Source organism: Nerophis lumbriciformis, linkage group LG11, assembly GCF_033978685.3.
Source record: "Nerophis lumbriciformis linkage group LG11, RoL_Nlum_v2.1, whole genome shotgun sequence".
Classification (NCBI taxonomy): Eukaryota; Metazoa; Chordata; class Actinopteri; order Syngnathiformes; family Syngnathidae; genus Nerophis; species Nerophis lumbriciformis.
The window spans coordinates 31,456,408-31,478,589 of NC_084558.2; the positions used below are offsets into that span (position 1 = coordinate 31,456,408).

A 22,182-nucleotide genomic window follows, 5' to 3' on the forward strand; every position below is an offset into this window, starting at 1 on the left:
GTGCTTTGATGGTTAGTGTAAATGTAAAAATGTACATATCCTAACGACTGGTTAAGTGTAAATGAAGCTGCTTGTACAGTAGTTTTAGCAGTAGAAGAATGGTATTTGTACTGTGCCAATTGTTAGCTTTCAAACACTGCTAATTGTGTTTCCTTTGTGTATTGTTCAACAAAACTGCTTGATGTGGGCGACCTTTCCATGGTGTACTATGCCTTCCACCCGAGTGCAGCTAGGATAGGCTGCAGTGACCCCAAGAAGGACAAGCGATATCCATCCATCCATTTTCTTTTACATGTTTTCCACATTTGTCCATTTAAATGTTTGGGGTTTGAATTATGCTTTAATCAAATTGGTTTAGTTAAGCGTTCAGCTGATGTTCTTACTAGGGGTGTTTTGATCATATATTGAATTTGGATATCATCAAAAAAACGGATGATCTAAAATCTTCGATACAAGCAGTTCTGCAGCAGCGCGTTTACTTGTGCAAAGCTGGACATTCAGTTAAAGCTAAATGTCCTCCAATAAGCACACAAGGTTGGCCTTTTCTTCTGTTTTAGTGAAGTCATTTACAAAAGGTAAACATGGTAGGCTATATAGACTACAAAGAGTTAGCAGCTGCACAACAGTTAAGCAGATAATAGCACCCAAGCTATGTAATTAGTGTGATTAGTTAGTTGAACAATATTGCAGTCTAAAACACCACATTTGTCAATACAAACAAGTATGTAATATTTAGAGTTGCATATTACCTACGGACACAGGCTTCAAGGCAGAAGCATATTAAAAAGTATCTAGTAACAAAAGTGTCCACATCATTCAATTTACTGTGTCATAAGCTTAACTTAATAAATTATTGTGTTAAAAAAAACAATTACCACTTCAACTGAAGACAGCATAAGTCCATTCCAGACAGTTAATAAAAAATAGGTGTGTTTTTTTCCTACCTACTATCGTTCGTCGTTGGAGTCATTTCACTTGATCAAGCCTTTTCACACTACAAAATAATAAAAGTACATATCACTGATATCGTATAGTATTGGACAATACTCAAGGCTCCAATATGGATATAATTTTGGAAATGGAAAAGTAGTTTTGGGACACCCCTAGTACTTACGATCACGTGTGTGTATACATTATTTGCGTAGCAGTTACCATAGCAACACAAATGTAACCATGCTGACCCCTGGACTTGGGTCGAGCAGTTATAAAAGTTTAGGTTGACTGTTAACTATTTTGTAGGTTCTATAAATGTATTGTTCCAATTCTCAAGCCAGAGCATATTCCCTGACTGCGGAAATCCCAATATTCATCACTGTCAAGTTGAGAAATCCAAGCTATTATTAGTCTGCTCTGTTTAACCCACTTCTGTCTGAATGATCAGCTGCTTACGCTGTCTGATTATCCATGTTGCAGCCATTTTTACCGCACTTCCGTGATACTGGAAATAGAGCAGTCGCTTCCCTGCAACGTTCCATGTTTGACTTGTGTTTTTAAAGCCTGAGTCATTGTTGTGGAGAACTTGTGGTCATCTCTCGTTAATAGAAGAACAATAGCGCATTTATTTGAGTACGTTTTTGTCAAATAATCCACACATGGTGTTGTACTGGTATGTGGGATCAATTAGTATCAACAGTATTTATGTCACAAACATTTTATCAAGTGTGAACACTATTGTTATGTTGGTTGGTTGGTTGTATGATGGCAAGCAATGAGAATCAATTATAAGACTTATTTTTGTTTACCGTTGTCATATTTCTAACCATCCTACTACGTTATCTTCATGTTCCAATGTATTATTTGCTTTTTTTCGACATTTGATACACATTTGATAAGTTTTTGCACAGATTGTCGATACATTAATGATACCATATTGAAAGTGTGAGTCATCAGAAGAAATAACTCTCCTGTTGTGTCTCATGCAGGATGGAGCAGATGTCAGAGGAGGCGTTAAGGCTAAACCTGCTAAAGCGAGGCCTGGAGTCGCCCACCGAGCGAGAGGAAGCCCTCGCCAAGCGCCTCAAAATGGAGGGCCACGAGGCGATGGAGCGCCTCAAGATGCTGGCGCTGCTGAAACGCAAAGATCTGGCGGACCTGGCCGCCCTGGAAGTTGCCGGTCCTCTGGGAGACGGGAAAGGCCCCGGCGCTAGCTCACTCCACCACCAGAGCTTAATGGGCGCCACCTACGAGGAGAAGCTAAATGGGAGCCTTAGACTTGGAGGACATGGCGGCCATGTTGGGCTCAGTAAAAACGGGAAGGAGAACGTACTGGATGAGCCGGTGGATATGAGCGCCGGGCGGAGATGGTAAGATCATTTAAATACTATACTTAAGCATTTATAGTCAGGTTGTACCGACACTGAAGTCTGCCAGTTTTGGCTGGTGTGAATAAGCTGATCTGTGCTCAAGAAAAATGTCAAATTAAAAATAGCTTGCAAAATGTCAATCAAATTTAGAATGACAGGACCCTTTATGTGGGATTTTACTACAAACATATTTTTTCCATTTCCTGTTTGTCACTAACAAAAGAAGGAAATAGCTACATTTTCAAATTTTTCTATGTAAATGTCCATGCGTCGGCTTTTTGCGGCAGAGGGCACAAGTTTGATCCCTAGCCAGGGTTGTGTTAGTTAGGGTAATCAGTTTAAACATTAACCTGCATCATCATGTGATCATCTTGCTGTGGCGACCAGGGATGGGTACAGGAACTCAGTTCTATAATGGCACCTGTGCCGACGTAAACGGAAGTAACATCGGATGGGCGATTCTGCCTGAAATCTATATTGCGATATATATTGCAGCCTTGTGCTATAACGATACATAACATTATTTAGTATGTAAATGATAATATATATACATAAATATACACAAGACAAACAATAAATATAATTGCTGAATAAAGTTTTGACAAACACAGTTGCACTTCAATATTGAACATGTAGGCAGAGATTAGAGTTGTACAATACCTAACTCACAATCAAGTTAGGACCTTTTTAAACAAAAGTGAAGACTAACAATATCCATCCATCCATTTTCTTCCGCTTAGCCGAGGTCGGGTCGCGGGGCAGCAGCCTAAGCAGAGAAGCCCAGACTTCCCTCTCCCCAGCCACTTTGCCCAGCTCCTCCCGGGGGATCCTGAGGCGTTCCCAGGCCAGCCGGGAGACATAGTCTTCCCAACGTGTCCTGGGTCTTCACCGTGGCCTCCTACCGGTCGGATGTTCCCTAAACACCTCCCTAGGGAGGTGTTCGGGTGGCATCCTGACCAGATGCCCGAACCACCTCACCTGGCTCCTCTCGATGTGGAGGAGCAGCGGCTTTACTTTGAGCTCCTCCAGGATGACAGAGCTTCTCACCCTATCTCTAAGGGAGAGCCCCGCCACCCTCCGGAGAAAACTCATTTCGGCCGCTTGTACCCGTGATCTTGTCCTTTCGGTCATAACCCAAAGCTCATGACCATAGGTGAGAATGGGAACGTAGATCGACCGGTAAATTGAGAGCGTTGTCTTCCGGCGCAGCTCCTTCACCACAACGGATCGATACAGCGTCCGCATTACTGAAGACGCCGCACCGATCCACCTGTCCATCTCACGATCCACTCTTCCCTCACTTGTGAACAAGATCCGAGGTACTTGAACTCCTGCACATGGGGCAAGATCTCTTACCCAACCCGGAGATGGCACTCCACCCTTTTCCGGGCGAAAACCACGGACTCAGACTTTGAGGTGCTGACTCTCATCCCAGTCGCTTTACATTTGACTGCAAACCGATCCAGTGAGAGCTGAAGATCCTGGCCAGATGAAGCCATCAGGACCACATCATCTGCAAAAAGCAGAGACCTAATCCTGCAGCCACCAAACCGGATCCCCTCAACGCCCTGACTGCACCTAGAAATTCTGTCCATAAAAGTTATGAACAGAATCGGTGACAAAGGGCAGCCTTGGCGGAGTCCAACACTCACTGGAAACGGGTCCGATTTACTGCCGCCAATGCGGACAAACCCTGACACTGATCATACAGGGAGCGGACCGCCACAATCAGACAGTCCGATACCCCATACTCTCTGAGCACTCCCCACAGGACTTCCCGGGGGACACGGTCGAATGTCTTCTCCAAGTCCACAAAGCACATGTAGACTGGTTGTGCAAACTCCCATGCACCCTCAAGTAACCCTCGTGTAACAATATAAACACTACATTATAAGCAGATGTATTAACAAGTCAAGTCAAGTTAAACCTGGCAAATTCAGAGTGAGGAAACAGCAGCATGACATGACAAATGACTGTCAAACGTTTGCTGCACTTTTAAAAAGGCTAGTTTTTCAACAGTATTAAATGGCAGTATGTGTTTGGCGATGTATTCAACCACACTTTCTATGAGTGGACACTATTTTGTGCTTTTACGTAGGGATGGGAATTGATACGATTTTTCCGGTTCCGATTCCATTTTCGATTCTGCTTAACAATTCGGTTCCTTACCGATTCTTATCAATTATTTTGGGGGGGAAAAAAGGTGTATTAGCCTCAACTTTGTTTAGTTTAGAGGCAACATGACCTTAAAAAGCCTGAGGTTACATACGTAGCATAGAAGAAAAAAAGGTACACCTAGCCAAAACATTTTAATTTGGCAATATTGTTATTGTGCACTAAAATGAAAAACATTTTTTAGCATTTATTTACCTTAAATAATCCAAACCATACTTCTAATTGAATTTGGTTAGGACTCAAATAGCATAAAACTCCATCCATCCATCCATCCATCCTCTTCCGCTTATCCGAGGTCAGGTCGCGGGGGAAGCAGCTTAAGCAGGGAAGCCCAGACTTCCCTCTCCCCAGCCACTTCGTCCAGCTCCTCCCGGGGGATCCCGAGGCGTTCCCAGGCCAGCCGGGAGAGATAGTCTTCCCAGCGTGTCCTGGGTCTTCCCCGTGGCCTCCTACTGGTCGGACGTGCCCGAAACACCTTCCTAGGGAGGCGTTCGGGTGGCATCCTGACCAGATGCCCGAACCACCTCATCTGGCTCCTCTCGATGTGGAGGAGCAGCGGCTTTACTTTGAGCTCCCCCCGAATGACAGAGCTTCTCACCCTATCTCTAAGGGAGAGCCCCGCCACTCGGCGGAGGAAACTCATTTCGGCCGCTTGTACCCGTGATCTTGTCCTTTCGGTCATGACCCAAAGCTCATGACCATAGGTGAGGATGGGAACGTAGATCGACCGGTAAATCGAGAGCTTTGCCTTCCGGCTCAGCTCTTTCTTCACTACAACGGATCGATACAGCGTCCGCATTACTGAAGACGCCGCACCGATCCGCCTGTCGATCTCACGATCCACTCTTCCCCCACTCGTGAACAAGACTCCGAGGTACTTGAACTCCTCCACTTGGGGCAAGATCTCCTCCCCAACCCGGAGATGGCACTCCACCCTTTTCCGGGCGAGAACCATGGACTCGGACTTGGAGGTGCTGATTCCCATCCCAGTTGCTTCACACTCGGCTGCGAACCGATCCAGTGAGAGCTGAAGATCTTGGCCGGAGGAAGCCATCAGGACCACATCATCTGCAAATAGCAGAGACCTAATCCTGCAGCCACCAAACCAGATACCCTCAACGCCCTGACTGCGCCTAGAAATTCTGTCCATAAAGGTTATGAACAGAATCAGTGACAAAGGGCAGCCTTGGCGGAGTCCAACCCTCACTGGAAACGTGTCCGACTTACTGCCGGCAATGCGGACCAAGCTCTGACACTGATATACAGGGAGCGAACTGCCACAATAAGACAGTCCGTTACCCCATACTCTCTGAGCACTCCCCACAGGACTTCCCGGGGTACACGGTCGAATGCCTTCTCCAAGTCCACAAAGCACATGTAGACTGGTTGGGCAAACTCCCATGCACCCTCAAGGACCCTGCCGAGAGTATAGAGCTGGTCCACAGTTCCACGACCAGGACGAAAACCACACTGTTCCTCCTGAATCCGAGGTTCTACTATCCGGCGTAGCCTCCTCTCCAGTACAGCTGAATAGACTTTACCGGGAAGGCTGAGGAGTGTGATCCCACGATAGTTGGAACACACCCTCCGGTTCCCCTTCTTAAAGAGAGGAACCACCACCCCGGTCTGCCAATCCAGAGGTACCGCCCCCGATGTCCACGCGATGTTGCAGAGTCTTGTCAACCAAGACAGCCCCACAACATCCAGAGCCTTAAGGAACTCCGGGCGGATCTCATCCACCCCCGGGGCCTTGCCACCGAGGAGCTTTTTAACTACCTCAGCAACCTCAGCCCCAGAAATAGGAGAGCCCACCTCAGATTCCACAGGCCCTGCTTCCTCATAGGAAGACGTGCTGGTAGGATTGAGGAGGTCTTCGAAGTATTATCTCCACCGATCCACAACATCCGCAGTCGAGGTCAGCAGAGCACCATCCCCACCATACACGGTGTTGACACTGCACTGCTTCCCCTTCCTGAGGCGGCGGATGGTGGTCCAGAATTGCTTCGAAGCCGTCCGGAAGTCGTTTTCCATGGCTTCCCCGAACTCCTCCCATGTCCGAGTTTTTGCCTCTGCGACCGCTGAAGTCGCAGATCGCTTGGCCTGTCGGTACCTGTCCGCTGCCTCAGGAGTCCTATGAGCCAAAAGAACCCGATAGGACTCCTTCTTCAGCTTGACGGCATCCCTCACCGCCGGTGTCCACCAACGGGTTCTAGGATTACCGCCACGACAAGCACCAACTACCTTGCGGCCACAGCTCCAATCAGCCGCCTCGACAATAGAGGCGCGGAACATGGTCCATTCGGACTCAATGTCCAGCACCTCCCTCGTGACATGTTCAAAGTCGTTCCGGAGGTGGGAATTGAAACTCTCTCTGACAGGAGACTCTGCCAGACGTTCCCAGCAAACCCTCACAATGCGTTTGGGCCTGCCAGGTCTGTCCGGCATCCTCCCCCACCATCACAGCCAATTCACCACCAGGTGGTGATCGGTAGAAAGCTCCGCCCCTCTCTTCACCCGAGTGTCCAAAACATGAGGCCGCAAATCCGATGACACAACTACAAAGTCGATCATGGAACTGCGGCCTAGGGTGTCCTGGTGCCAAGTGCACATATGGACACCCTTATGTTTGAACATGGTGTTCGTTATGGACAATCTGTGTCGGGCACAAAAGTCCAATAACAAAACACCGCTCGGGTTCAGATCCGGGCAGCCATTCTTCCCAATCACGCCTCTCCAGGTTTCACTGTCGTTGCCAACATGAGCATTGAAGTCCCCCAGTAGCACGAGGGAATCACCCGGGGGAGCACTCTCAAGTACTCCCTCGAGTGAATCCAAAAAGGGTGGGTACTCTGAACTGCGGTTTGGCGCGTAAGCGCAAACCACAGTCAGGACCCGTTCCCCCACCCGAAGGCGGAGGGAAGCTACCCTCTCGTCCACCGGGTTGAACTCCAACGTACAGGCTCTGAGCCGGGGGGAAACAAGAATTGCCACCCCAGCCCGTCGCCTCTCACTGCCGGCCAGAGTGGAAGAGAGTCCAGCCCCTCTCGAGAGAACTGGTTCCAGAGCCCTTGCTGTGCGTCAAAGTGAGTCCGACTATATCTAGGCGGAACTTCTCCACTTCGCGCACTAGCTCAGGCTCCTTCCCCCCCAGCGAGGTGACGTTCCACGTCCCAAGAGCTAGCTTCTGTAGCCGAGGATCGGACCGCCAAGTGCCCTGCCTTCGGCTGCCGCCCAGCTCACATCGCACCCGACCTCTATGACCCCTGCTATGGGTGGTGAGCCCATTGGAGGGGGGACCCACGTTGCCTCTTCGGGCTGTGCCCGGCCGGGCCCCATGGGGACAGGCCCGGCCACCAGGCGCTCGCCATCGTGCCCCACCTCCGGGCCTGGCTCCAGAGGGGGGCCCCGGTGACCCGCGTCCGGGCGAGGGAAATCTGGGTCCTTGTTTTTTATTATTCATGGAGGTCTTCGAGCTGCTCTTTGTCTGATCCCTCACCTAGGACCAGTTTGTCTTGGGAGACCCTACCAGGGGGCATAAAGCCCCCGGACAACATAGCTCCTAGGATCATTGGGACACGCAAACTCCTCTACCACGTTAAGGTGGCAGCTCAGAGAGGAGAGCATAAAACTCTTTCACACAAATAAATAAGGCATAACAAATATCACAACACCAGTAGGAGTGAAGGCAGCCACGGCGGCCAACACAGTGTCCCTTATTTTATTTTTTTTAGGAAGGCCCACAGCCATTGGGCAAGCACATGCGTGGAGGCATTATAGAGTTTGATGCAATTGCTCCCCACCAGTTCTTAGCAATCATTTCCAGTCTTCATATTAAAAATAAATCGAGCTATTCAAAAGCATCCAAAAAGTAAAGGCCGACTTGCAGAATGAGGATGTCAATATTTATTGTATATGTGAAGAAGCGAAAATGCATAAAGTTAGGGAAAACTTTTTGATGCTGCTTTTAAAGCAAACTTGTTGTTTACTGACAGCAACTCATCTCTTCACCACTTCATGCTCCCCTGCTGAGAACCACCACTGGAATCTACTGTCCACTGGTCCGTGTGTAAAGATGTAATGTCCGGGCGGTTGATTGTGAGAGACACATTAACCACTCTGTTGTGCCACACAGTCCTGACTATATTATTGTACATATCTAAATACTGCAGTTCCAATGTCACAACCTATTTTATATGTGGCAGTTTGTCTTCATGTAGATTTAGAATGGAATATATCGATGTACCGGTATTAAACTCAACAGTTTGTACGTAAGAGTATTCACGCTTGCTTAGTCGTTCAAAAACAAACACAAGCGTACAGCCGGCCGTTAGGGGTGTCCAGATACACTTCCAATACGATACCTGATATCGGAGCCTTGTGTATCGGCCAACACCAATATTGATTCGCTACAATATCAGCAGGAATCATACATTTATTTTGTAGTATGAAATATTAGAACAGTTTGACAATGGTAGGTATGAAAACACTACCTATTTATTATTACAATGTATCCGAAAAGTGTTCACAGCTCTTCAATTTGTTCACATTACGTTATGTTACGGACTTATTCCAAAATTGAATAAATGCATTTTTATTCTCAAAATTCTTTAGACAATACTCCATAATGACAATGTGAACAGTTTTTTTGTATAAATTTTTTGCAAATAGAGTTCTCTGCCTTCCGCCTGGGTGCAGCTGAGTGCGAAAGAGACAAGCGGTGGAAAATAGATGCATGGAAGGATTTTGCAAATGTATTAAAAATTAGAAATAAAAAACATTACATGCACATTTACAACCTTTGCTCTATTGATGCACTTTTGGCAGCAATTACAGCCTCAAGTATTTATGAATACGATACCACAAGCTTGGCACACCAATCTTTGGGCAGTTTTGCCCATTCGTCTTTGCAGCACCTCTCAAGCTCCATCAGGTTGGATGGGAAGCATTGGTTTTCATCCAGGATGTCTCTGTACATTGCTGCATTCATCTTAGTCTAGTCAGGGAGGTGACCAAGAACCCAATGGCCACTCTATCAAAGCTGCAGAATTCCACTGTGGTGAGAGGGGAACCTTCCAGAAGGACAACCATCAGTGCAGCAAACCACCAATCAGGCCTGTGCGGTAGAGTGGCCAGACGGAAGCCACTTCTTAGTATGAAGTTTGCCAAAATGCACTTGAAAGACTCTCAGACCATTAGAAACTAAATCTTTGGTCTGATGAGACAAAGATTGAACTCTTTGGCAAGAATGGCAGACATCAGCCAGATGAGCCAGGCACCGCTCATCACCAGGCCAATACCATCTCTACAGTGAAGCACGGTGGTGGCAGCATCATGCTGTCGTGATGTTTTTCAGCGGCAGGAACTGGGAGACTAGTCAGGGTAGAGGTAAAGATGAACGCAGCAATATACAGAGACATCCTGGATACAATCCAATGATACTTATCAAACATGATGGAGCTTGAGAGGTGCTACAAAGATGAATGGACTAAAAAAAAAAAAGACAGGGCTGCCAAGCTTGTGGCATCATAAAGAGGCTGTAATTGCTGCCAAAGGTGCATCAACACAGCATTGAGCAAAGGGTGTGAATACTTATGAACATGTGATTTCTTTATTATTATTGTTTTTAATACATTTGCAAAATAAAATAGTAAAAACTTTTTCACATTGTCATCATGGCAAATTGTCTGTAGAATTTTGAGGACAAAAATGCATTTATTACCTTTTGGAATAAGGCAGTAACATAACAAAATATGGACAAAGTGGAGCTCTGTGAATACTTTCCAGGTGCACTGTAACTGTCTGGAATGGGCTTATGCTGTCCTTAAAGGCCTACTGAAATGCGATTTTCTTATTTAAACGGGGATAGCAGGTCCATTCTATGTGTCATACTTGATCATTTCGCGATATTGCCATATTTTTGCTGAAAGGATTTAGTAGAGAACATCGACGATAAAGTTCACAACTTTTGGTCGCTGATAAAAAAAGCCTTGCCTCTACCGGAAGTAGCAGACGAGTAGCGTGACGTCACAGGTTGTGGAGCTCCTCACATCCGCACATTGGTTACAATCATGGCCACCAGCAGCGAGAGCGATTCGGACCGAGGAAGCGACGATTTCCCCATTAATTTAAGCGAAGATGAAAGATTTGTGGATGAGGAAAGTGAGAGTGAAGGACTAGAGGGCAGTGGGAGCGATTCAGATAGATGCTGTGAGAGGTGGGTGGGACCTGATATTCAGCTGGGAATGACTAAAACAGTAAATAAACACTAGACATACAGTATATATACTCTATTAGCCACAACACTACCAGGCTTATATTTAATATGCCACAAATTAATCCCGCATAACAAACACCTCCCCCCTCCCGTCCATATAACCCGCCAATACAACTCAAACACCTGCACAACACACTCAATCCCACAGCCCAAAGTACCGTTCACCTCCCCAAAGTTCACACAGCACATATATTTCCCCAAAGTTACGTACGTGAGACTTTTTGAGACTTTTATTAGTAGGTTGCACAGTGAAGTACATATTCCGTACAATTGACCACTAAATGGTAACACCCGAATAAGTTTTTCAACTTGTTTAAGTCGGGGTCCACTTCATGATACAGATATATACTATCATATATACTATCATCATAATACAGTCATCACACAAGATAATCATCAGGGTGTATACATTGAATTATTTACGTGACATGCACATAGCGGCACGCACGTACGGGCAAGCGATCAAATGTTTGGAAGCGTACTCACGGTACCGTGTCTGCGTATCCAACCCAAAGTCCTCCTGGTAAGAGTCTCTGTTGTCCCAGTTCTCCACAGGCCAATGGTAAAGATTGACTGTCATCTTTCGGGAATGTAAACAATGAAACACCGGCCGTGTTTGTGTTGCTAAAGTCGGCCGCAATACACCGCTTCCCTCCTACAGCTTTCTTCTTTGCTGTCTCCATTGTTCATTGAACAAATTGCAAAAGATTCACCAACACAGATGTCCAGAATACTGTGGAATCTTGCGATGAAACAGACGACTTAATAGCTGGCCATCATGCTGTTTCAAAATGTTCTCCACAATCCGCGACGTCACGCGCTGACGTCATCATACCGAGACGTTTTCAGCAGGATATGTCGCGCGAAATTTAAAATTGCACTTTAGTAAGCTAACCCGGCCGTATTGGCATGTGTTGCAATGTTAAGATTTCATCATTGATATATAAACTATCAGACTGTGTGTCTGTAGTAGTGGGTTTCAGTAGGCCTTTAAGTTAAAGTAAGGTGTCAATTGTTTTTTGGTGATGCATTGTGGCGCCAATAATTAAGTTAAGCTCATGACGGACACGTTTATTGCTGGATGCTTTTTAATACGTGTTTTAGACTGCAATATTGTTCAATTAAGGACATTTGTTTTGATGCAAGCCGATACAATCCCATACTTCTGATCTCAAACTGTTATCATTATCGGATCGGGACACCCCAAGCTGTCTAAAATAACTTATATGAATGTTTCTCTGCTAATTAAGCTTTAAATTCCAACGTCCTTGTCGACTTATCATAAATTATACAATGATGCCGATTAGGAAGTGTGGAACAAAAATCGTTATAAAGTATTTTCATACTTGGACCTATTAGGTTACTATTTTACGTTGCTAGTGGATCCTGCGTGGTTCAACCCGTGCTTCTGTAGGTACGAAAAAGATAAATATCAAACATGCAACACTATTTCTATCAATACCTGCATTTTTTTTATTTTTCAAATGATCAATTCTACAACATTTTGTAGAAAATCGTAATTTTCCATTTTTACAAGCCCATGACAAATAAAAAAATAAAAGTCCTGAACTATGTTGCATCACTTTTGTACAAGTGATATTAATTATTAAATAGTCAATGTTAGTTTTAGTGTATGCATGATTGTATTATGGCATGCGCAGTCGGCCATTTGGCCAGCACGGCAAGGGCTGCTGCCTTCAGGAACTGTTGGACATAACTCCACTCCTCTTTAAATTAAAAACGTGAAATCAACCAAGTTTGCAGCGTCACTCCATCGCAGATTTTTTTTCCCGTTTTTCAAGCATTTTCCTAAATGGCCTAGATTAATCATTTGGAAACATAAAAATGTCTAAACTATAAATATCAATACTACTAGTAATGGCCTTTAGATAAGACCCATCCATCCATTTTCTACCCTTGTCCCTTTTTTGAGGTCACGGGGGGTGCTGGAGCCTATCTCAGCTGCATTCGGGGGGTAGACCATAACTCCTAAAATCAGAGCAGTATATGTATAATTTATTATGTCTACTATATTAGATTAAACAAGCGCATATTTGACTATGTGGGTGTTGTTTCATGTCTATAGGTCTCTAACAATGTTAAACATCGTATTTAGAAGGTTGTAAACAGGTGTTTTTATGCCCGGGCCATGAAAATATTTGATTTATACTTAAAGGTGCTGTTTGCAACTTCCTCACCGTAACACAAAGCAAAAAATATAACAAGAACACCACCGTCTCATTTATGTTACCATTAGTGGTTTAACAGAACACATTTGATTGACAATTGTCTATATGTTGCATAATTACTAAGTTTATGTAATAAAGATTTTTACTGGCGCGAATAAAATGATTGGTGTTTACGGCGGTCACTCACGCGGTCTCGTCCACATGTACGCGCGGGAGAGTGTACACACATACAAAAGCAGTCCAAGAGAAGCAACGAACAATTTGCAGCCATGTTGTTGTTATGATAGAATATACATTCAATGACCGCTAACGCTAGCTATCCAAATTGCTATTATTAGCTAACAACACCTAAAACTAATGCGCGTGCATGTGTAATGTACGTACGTACATACGCCATTACCTACGAGAAGCCATGAGAGGGCGAGATATACTGTGTAAAATACATTGGAAAGTTGGCACCCTCAAGGCCTCTGTGGAAATGTTGCTAACAGCCCCTTCATACTTTATCACAAGCTTTGGTGAGAACAGTGAACGCGGCATCTGAAGTTTAATCTGTCAACAAAAAGAAGTACAGTAGTTTTTTTTACCCTAAAATTAGTCCTTAAATGTGAGTGTATCGGACCATTGAGGTCTTGGTCAGCATTGTTTTCCTTATGATGTGCGTTCTGGAATTGCTGGTGAAGAAGCCGACAATGAGCTGATCCGCTGTCTCCATGACAGGCGAGGTTTTGCCTTGCGCACAAGAAATACCAACGTGATAAAAAAACATTTTATAGCAACTCAATGGTGATTGTAAATGTCAAAGGTATGTTTCATAAGATATGATTTATTATATAATGAGTCTACTTTCCTGTTGCATTCCTTTCAGTGACACGGACCACGATAGACGAACTCCTTCTCCAGACGTCATCATTCTGTCAGACAATGAAGCGTCCAGTCCCAGAACAACACCTCGCCCCGAAGAGCGCCTCAACCATGCTAACCTGGAGATGTTTAGGGTAAAACCTCTCCCCCACAATAGCGTGACTCACTAATTAATTCATTTTTGTTTTGCACATCTGTATTAACTCTGATAATTATATTTTGAGCACTGTCAAAAATTCAGTTTTATTTGTTCTTAATTAATCAATATAATTAACTCCTTTTATAAGTACTTACATCAATAAATCATCTACATTGTAATTAAGAACATTTTGCAAAAGATTTCGTAAACTTTCAAAAGCGCATCACGTTTGCTTTTTTTTTTTTTCTTCATCACTGATTACTACTCACTGTAGACTTTGAGAGCCAACAAACATGATAAAACATCACTTACTGTGCAACGTCTTCTGTCATTAGGATGCATACTGCTGGGATGTTCATATATTCCCATTTAGGTGAAGAATGTCTCATAATCCTCACAAAGAAACGGAGTGGGTGGGGGCGGGGGAAACAAGCCAGTTTTGGGTCCTAAATGGCTGTCAACGTGTACAAAGTTGTGGTAAATTGACCTACTCAGACTTTTTCTGTCCAGGTCAGATGCATGATTTATGATCTACAATAAACTTCCAGGGAGCAAGGAAGCGAGAAAGCAGCATACCACTCGATGATGTAAACATTGGGACTAGGGCTGGGCGATATGGCCTTTTATTAATATCTCGATATTTTTGGGCCATGTCACGATACACATTGCGATATTTTGCCTTAGCCTTGAATGAACACTTGATGCATATAATCACAGCAGTATGATGATTCTGTGTGTCTACATTAAAACATTCTTGTTCATACTGCATTAATATATGCTCATTTTAAACTTTCATGCAGAGAGGGAAATCATAACTAAGTCAATTTAGCAAAACTGTATTTATTAAGCAGTGGCACAAACATTCATGTCATTTCAAAACAGAAAGTGCAAGATTGTCAGAGACATTTTAAAACAAGCTATGAGTGTACTTTTGTGCATGATGTCACTAAGATGACATATCAAAACAACACTAAATTAAAGTGCACTTTTGTACAGAACGCCATTCCCAGGCCAGCCGGGAGACATAGTCTTGCCAACGTGTCCTGGGTCTTCACCATGGCCTCCTACCGGTCGGATGTTCCCTAAACACCTCCCTAGGGAGGTGTTCGGGTGGCATCCTGACCAGATGCCCGAACCACCTCACCTGGCTCCTCTCGATGAGAAGGAGCAGCGGGTTTACGTTGTGCTCCCCCTTGATGGCAGAGCTTCTCACCCTATCTCTAAGGGATAGCCCCGCCACCCGGCAGAGGAAACTCATTTCGGCTGCTTTTACCCGTGATCTTGTCCTTTCGGTCATAACCCAAAGCTCATGACCATAGGTGAAGATGGGAACGTAGATCGACCGGTAAATTAAGAGCTTTGCCTTCCGGCTCAGCTCCTTCTTCACCACAACGGATCGATACATTCCTGAAGACGCCGCACCGATCCACCTGTCGATCTCACGATCCAATCTTCCCTCACTCGTGAACAAGACTCCTAGGTACTTGAACTCCTCCACTTGGAGCAGGGTCTCCTCCCCAACCCGGAGATGGCACACCACCCTTTTCCGGGCGAGAACCATGGACTCTGACTTGGAGGTGCTGATTCTCATCCCAGTCGCTTCACACTCGGCTGCGAACCGATCCAGTGAGAGCTGTAGATCCTGGCCAGATGAAGCCATCAGGACCACATCATCTGCAAAAAGTAGAGACCTAATCCTGCAGCCACCAAACCGGATCCCCTCAACGCCTTGACTGCGCCTAGAAATTCTGTCCATAAAAGTTATGAACAGAATCGTTGACAAAGGGCAGCCTTGGCGGAGTCCAACCCTCACTGGAAACGTGTCCGACTTACTGCCGGCAATGCGGACCAAGCTCTGATACTGATCGTACAGGGAGCGGACCGCCACAATCAGACAGTCCGATACCCCATACTCTCTGAGCACTCCCCACAGGACTTCCCGAGGGACACGGTCAAATGCCTTCTCCAAGTCCACAAAGCACATGTAGACTGGTTGGGCAAACTCCCATGCACCCTCAAGGACCCTGCTGAGAGTATAGAGCTGGTCCACAGTTCCACGACCAGGACGAAAACCACACTGTTCCTCCTGAATTTGAGGTTCGACTATCCGGCGTAGCCTCCTCTCCAGTACACCTGAATAAACCTTACCGGAAAGGCTGAGGAGGTATTTCAATAACTGTCAAATAAAAATGAGCTGCATAATAGGAAATCAAATAGCAGTGCTGCTACTTTTTGTAGCAACGCCTTTGCCGCATAATTGTTCAACATATTCCCGCTTGAAGCCAAACCACCGCCAGACGATGCACCCCGTGCTGTTTTTCTTGGGAATTAATTATTCCTTCATTTGTTACCAGATTGGCACCTTCTTTCTCTCGTATTACCACTCGCAACGCACCGTTAGCGTCACAGCTAATGTTCCCCCTGCTGCTACCTCTCTGCTCGGGGAGGGCGTGTGACGTTGCACGCGTGGCGTATTTAAGAAGGTACGCTTGTTTATGTCTCTGTGAGAAGGAGAGACAAGAAAGAGTGGGAAACGTATGCGGTGTAATGCCCGCAGCTAAAAGCAACTGTGTGAGAACGTATACTCGAATATCACGATATAGTCATTTTCTATATCGCACAGAGACAAACCCGCAATATATCGAGTACATCGATATATCGCCCAGCCCTAATTGGGACACACGAAAGTGATCACGGCACAGCTATAAATAGTTTGTCTCCATTAGCGCTTATAATAACAATAGCAATAATACTTGGTTCATATTCAAAACATGAAATGTAAATTGAGTATTTGGAATGGTTATTTATTAGATTTTATGGGCAAAATAGAGGCGAACCCATTGGCTCTGCTGTAAGAGGACTTTTATTTACAAGTTAGAATGCATTTTTTTTTTTTTTATTCTCCGTCGTCTTGTCTTTCATAATGATTGTGAACGATAGCCAAAAAAAGTGCAGTTTCCCTTTAAGTCTCTTGATCAACTTCAGATCCATCCATCAATTTAAGTTTTTATTTGTTATGGGTTTTTTTTTTTTGTTTTACGCCCTTTTTATCAAAGAAAATGTGCTTGCTTTATAGCAAGTACACAAACTATGCGATATTTTTCCCCCAAAATTGATCCCAAAGCGGAATTTTTCATGTGAAGTAATTGGAGCCTTGAATAGGTTAATAATGCATCACAACGTTGTTTTTGATTCAGTATTAATTTTTGAGCAATGACCGCTTTAAAGAGGGGAAAAAAACAGCACGTATGTCAGCTTTGTTTTGTTAGTCAACATTGCAACTTATTCTCGTTACATTACCTGTTTGTTATTCTATTCCACAATTTTTATGTTTATTTTTTTTATTTTAGAATGTGTCATGGCCTGCCACACTTTGGTGTTTACAGCTTATGAAAACCTCAAATTGCAAATTTCTAAAAAATTGCAGGTTTTTAGAAATCGTAAACCCTTGATCATTGAATTCATAATAAATAAAAGCCTGACATATTACACTTTGTATGTATTGAGTTTATATCACATATTCGTTTTACATTTGAAGTTGAATTGCTGAAATGAATAAACTTTTACAAGATTTTCAAATGTTTGGCGTTTCAGCTGTATGTGCTGCCATCTCCTGCCGGCCATGTTCTTCAAAACATTACATTATTTGTTATAAAATTAGAGTTTGAAGTTTTGAGCAACTGTCTTTCAGAAATACTTAGGACTGTTAAAGGACTGTTTACCTATCTGCCAAACTAAATTCCAACATTCAGTAAAGCCAGAATTATATATAAACCAGAGGAAGTACAAAGTGCAGCCTGAGTTACATTGTAGAATAAAATAAACAGCAGAATTGACAAAATACAGTAAAACAATATAAAATAACAAGAAAAATATATGTTCACACTAATAACTAATAATATGTCTTTAAATATAAACATAATATTTTTTAGGGCTTTAAAAAAATAAATAAATGTGTCGTAGCAAATTATACGATGACTTCATATTGACACACACCCTAAAATGACCCCTTGCCACACCTGGCCACGCTCCCGCCTACACAAATAGATTGCCGTTTAATGGGAAACACTGCTGTTGGAATATATAAGACAAGACTGGAATATTCAACTTAATGACAAAGACTACTTCTTGACTGCGTCAACAGCCTCTGAATTGTAAAACAAGATATACCAACTCGATAGCACACCAGTATATTGACCAACTTTGGATTGCTTTAGCAACTTTAATACATTTTGTGCATTAAAGGCCCCATCCTTCAGTTTGTATGGATGCTTTATCAGTATTTTTATTATGTATTGGAAAATTACCAGCCAGCATTTCCGTTTTATTGTTTTATTTAAAATTCTAAATCATTAACATAAAAGCTATGCAGTTTACTGTTTTGCATTTTTTTCCCTACAATGAACTAAACCGTGGCCTTAAAACTGAGACGTCTACTGAACCGTGACGATGGCGTACCGTTACACCCATAGCGATGTACAGTGACACTTTTTTTAGGAATAAACTGTACTTTGAATTGAAACAAAGTCTAAACAGCAACTTTTTAGCATTTTTGCTTTTGTAACAATTCACGTCAGACTATACATTTCAGGGCTAAAAGCCTGAGTGCTTTTTTCAATGATATCGTTGTAGAAATAACAGTTGAATTGTAACATTTGACACCCTATCAAAGCATTAAAATTGTTCAATGTATTTAAAATGAACTTTGATGGCAAAAACACTTTTGAAAATGAGCTAGCTTTCTGACACACTGCCATTTTGGGGAAGTCTCATCCTGGGGGTACGCACATGACTGTCACATGACAAGCACTCCTAAATGTTTTAACTGTATGTGACGTAAGGAGTTGATGAGCTCAAGTGAAGTACAAAAGCTAGAAAAGACACATTTGAACACATTTCAAGTGTTGCTGACACGCGTCACCATGGCTTCTTGGCAAACATTGAAAAAGTGACCGTGTTGCCTGCATATGTGTGTTTTGTAGGGCAAGACCGGAGAGGAGAGGCAGCAGATGATCAAAGCTCTGAGAGAGGAGTTGCGTTTGGAGGAGGCTCGACTTGTGCTGCTGAAAAAGCTCCGTCAGAGTCAGATGCAGAAGGAGAACGTCATGCAGAAGGTCAGTGGTTACAAGTCAGAGCGCATCATCTACTCATCACCGTCCATGGCCTCTTTCACGCAATGATTCTGCAAAATTAGCGCATCGGAGGGGTAACAGTAAATCCTGTGACTTTCACATTAAAGGGGCTCTATTATGCAAATCCAACTTTTCTAAACTGATGGTACCTGTTTGAGATCTGCATAAGTCCCGAAAATTTGAAATCAAACCATCGAGGCATAGCAGCGATGTTTACAAAACAATCTTGCCTTCCGTCATGCTTCCTCCAAACGCTCCGTTTGGAGTTTGCACCAAGTGTGACGTCAGCGGATTATCCATATATGGTAGAATACCCAAACATGCTTGCATGAGTCAGCCATTTTTATTTATGTAGGAATAGTTGGACCACAACATTTCCACAATGAAACCCAATGCTCTGTTGTTGGTTGCTTTAACCAGCACATGTCACTACACAAACTTTCAGCCTCATCTGAAGTAAAAAGTGCATTACTTTTATCTTTTATGATTTGTGGCAATGTGCCTTCAACTGTGTGCACAGAAGAGTCCTGCTTCACCCACAAACCTTCACAAGAAGATTGATTCTTCTGAAAAACTACTTTAAAAGTACCAGTAAAGTGGACAAACAAGTTCCCTCTATATTGAAACTATTATCCTATATATCTAATAGATATGATCAAAATAGTATAAAGAGATTCCCGAGCCATTTTGAGAGACAATGAGCTAGCCACACACGTCATCGTGTGACGTAGCAGTAGGGACCGCAGATCCTTTTATCACCAACAACAATGTAAATCATGCAGACTTTGTGAGAGCCAACCACGGTTACTTTGGGGAAAAATGATGATCCAGAAACCTATATTGTTAATACTGAATAAAAGGAGGATGAGCTAGAAGTTTTAGAAGCTCTGCTAAACAGATCCAGCTTTAGTGAAACATTAAGCATCATGTAGCGGTATTGCTAAGTGCTAAATAAGGAATACAAACTACAAACATAATAAAACGATAGCTTACTGCACGATGTCTGCTCTTACTTTGATGATGACTGATAGGATGTCCTTATCTTCCCGTTTACATGAAGAATTAATCATGATGTACACGAAGGGTTAACAAGGAAAAGTCTCCTTGCAGTCGCGGTCTTCGGTTGTGTGTGATAGTCTCCAACTCCGAGTTGAAATTTAATGTCACTGATTTATGGCTAAATCCTCCTAATATCCAGATGAGAGGCATGATTTATGATCTCGAATAATTTAAATGAGCCGAGACGCGATGATGCGGGAGCAGCAGGACATCGCTGCCGGCTCACAGTAAAAGCAGCAGCGGGCTACTGAGCTGTGCGTTGTCACGCCGCCGCTAAAAAATTGTTTGTCCGCGTTAGTGCTTATAATAACAACATTGCTAATATTTGGTTCATATTCAGGTCACGATATGTACAAAAGTATGTAGAGTATTGTTGGCGGGTTTTAAATGGTTATTTAGAGGGTTTTGTGGGCTTAATAGAGAGCCCCCATTGACAGACTATTTATGTCTTTATTTATTTGTGACTTAGAATGCATAAAAATAACAAAAACATATGTGTTAATGTCCTATATAGGGATTGTGAATGATAGACAGAATGTCTCTCTCTAATTTTTGCATATTTCCAGTATGACTGATCTGATATTATGGTCAGAGTGCAGAAGTGTTACTCCAGTGATGTCAATCTACGAAAATTACCGAAGATGTTCAGAGCAAAATATTAAAAAAGACTGACTGAATTTGTGGAATTTTGTGATGTTTAGATTGTATTGTCACATACTTTGCGGATTGTAAATACAATTGGATATCTGTGTTGGCCCTGCGATGAGGTGACGACTTGTCTAGGGTGTACCCCGCCTTCTACCCGAATTCAGCTGGGATAGGCTCTAGCACTCCCAAGAGGGACAAGCGGTAGAAAATGGATGGATGGTTTAGTGGATACAATGAAACACAATTAAGCATATGAAGTCAACTTGTTTTTCCACTCTACTGGTATTTTAATGGCGGACTCAGTGCCTACTATTTATGGCGATGGAGGAGACAAATAAACTCAGTAGGTTAGAAATATGTGAATTCAAATAGTTTTATTTGTCATGCTTGTACACATTTGCACAAATACGGTACAAAATTGGATGATGATACGTTACCAATGTTAGCTCAAATTGCTGTGTTGCTAGCTTAGCCTTTCAATGTAAGACAATAGCGTCACCATTCTCCGGCAAATACTTTTAATTGGATCAGTGCCTACTGTGTTTTGCAATGGACCAGTTATTATTATAATCCGTTATTACGTTCGCGATGTAACTCGTAACGTAATTTTCTGTATTGCCGGTTTGAGCAAGGGTTCGAAGCAGCAGTGCAGTGTAAGTATTAACATGATATAGAATAGAAAATGGGTTGAAGATAAGTTTTCACAGCAAAATATATGCAAAATGTTGACTAAAGAACCATCATTACATGTTAAGTAGACCAAAATAAAGTGTGTTAAAAATAGGGGAAAAAAACAGTCAAGTGGGATATTGCTGTGTCAGCAACTCAGCGTCTCGGAAAATTAGATGCGCGACGACGTCTGTACCAGTAGTATAGTCTTGACAACCATCTAATCGCCATTGATGAGGTCAGCTCATAATCAGTTTCAATAGGTCTTCTGTAAACTGGCTACTATTTTTGTGACAGTTTTATGCTGCCTCGGCATGTTAAACTTCATTTGAACATTTGACTGATAAACATCATTCCAGGATACAAATTCCTACAGTCTTATTAAACACAAGTATTGAATCAGTTGCAAACATGAATAAACTTACCTTGGACAGTATTGATCCAAGTCGCACAAGGTTGTGTCTTGTTAACACTGATGGTTATAATAATTATTCCACACCAATGTTCCCTCTAATCTTTCATGTGAGTGAGCAAACGCAAAAACTCCCTGAGCATTCAGTGGCGCACATGTGAGCAACATCAGACGTGCACACTGTGGCCATAGCAGCAGCACACCTGTCCCAAACGTGACTTAATAACAAGTTAAATGTTCTATTATTATAATCAAATGACAGCAGTCATTTTCATTAGATTATTGTCTAATATAAATGATTTGGCCCACTTACAATGA

The 22,182-nt window shown here is 43.2% G+C and overlaps 1 protein-coding gene across 1 annotated transcript in view; it reads left to right on the forward strand.

The window, feature by feature from the left end:
• gatad2b (GATA zinc finger domain containing 2B) overlaps positions 1 to 22,182 on the forward strand; it is a 135,022-nt gene that overhangs the window by 86,909 nt on the left and 25,931 nt on the right. The window contains exons 2-4 of the mRNA XM_061966809.1: positions 1,923 to 2,303; positions 13,810 to 13,939; positions 18,927 to 19,058. Of these exons, the coding sequence (XP_061822793.1) occupies positions 1,924 to 2,303; positions 13,810 to 13,939; positions 18,927 to 19,058 (642 nt within the window). The 5' untranslated portion in view covers position 1,923. The remainder of the gene's footprint in view (positions 1 to 1,922; positions 2,304 to 13,809; positions 13,940 to 18,926; positions 19,059 to 22,182) is intronic.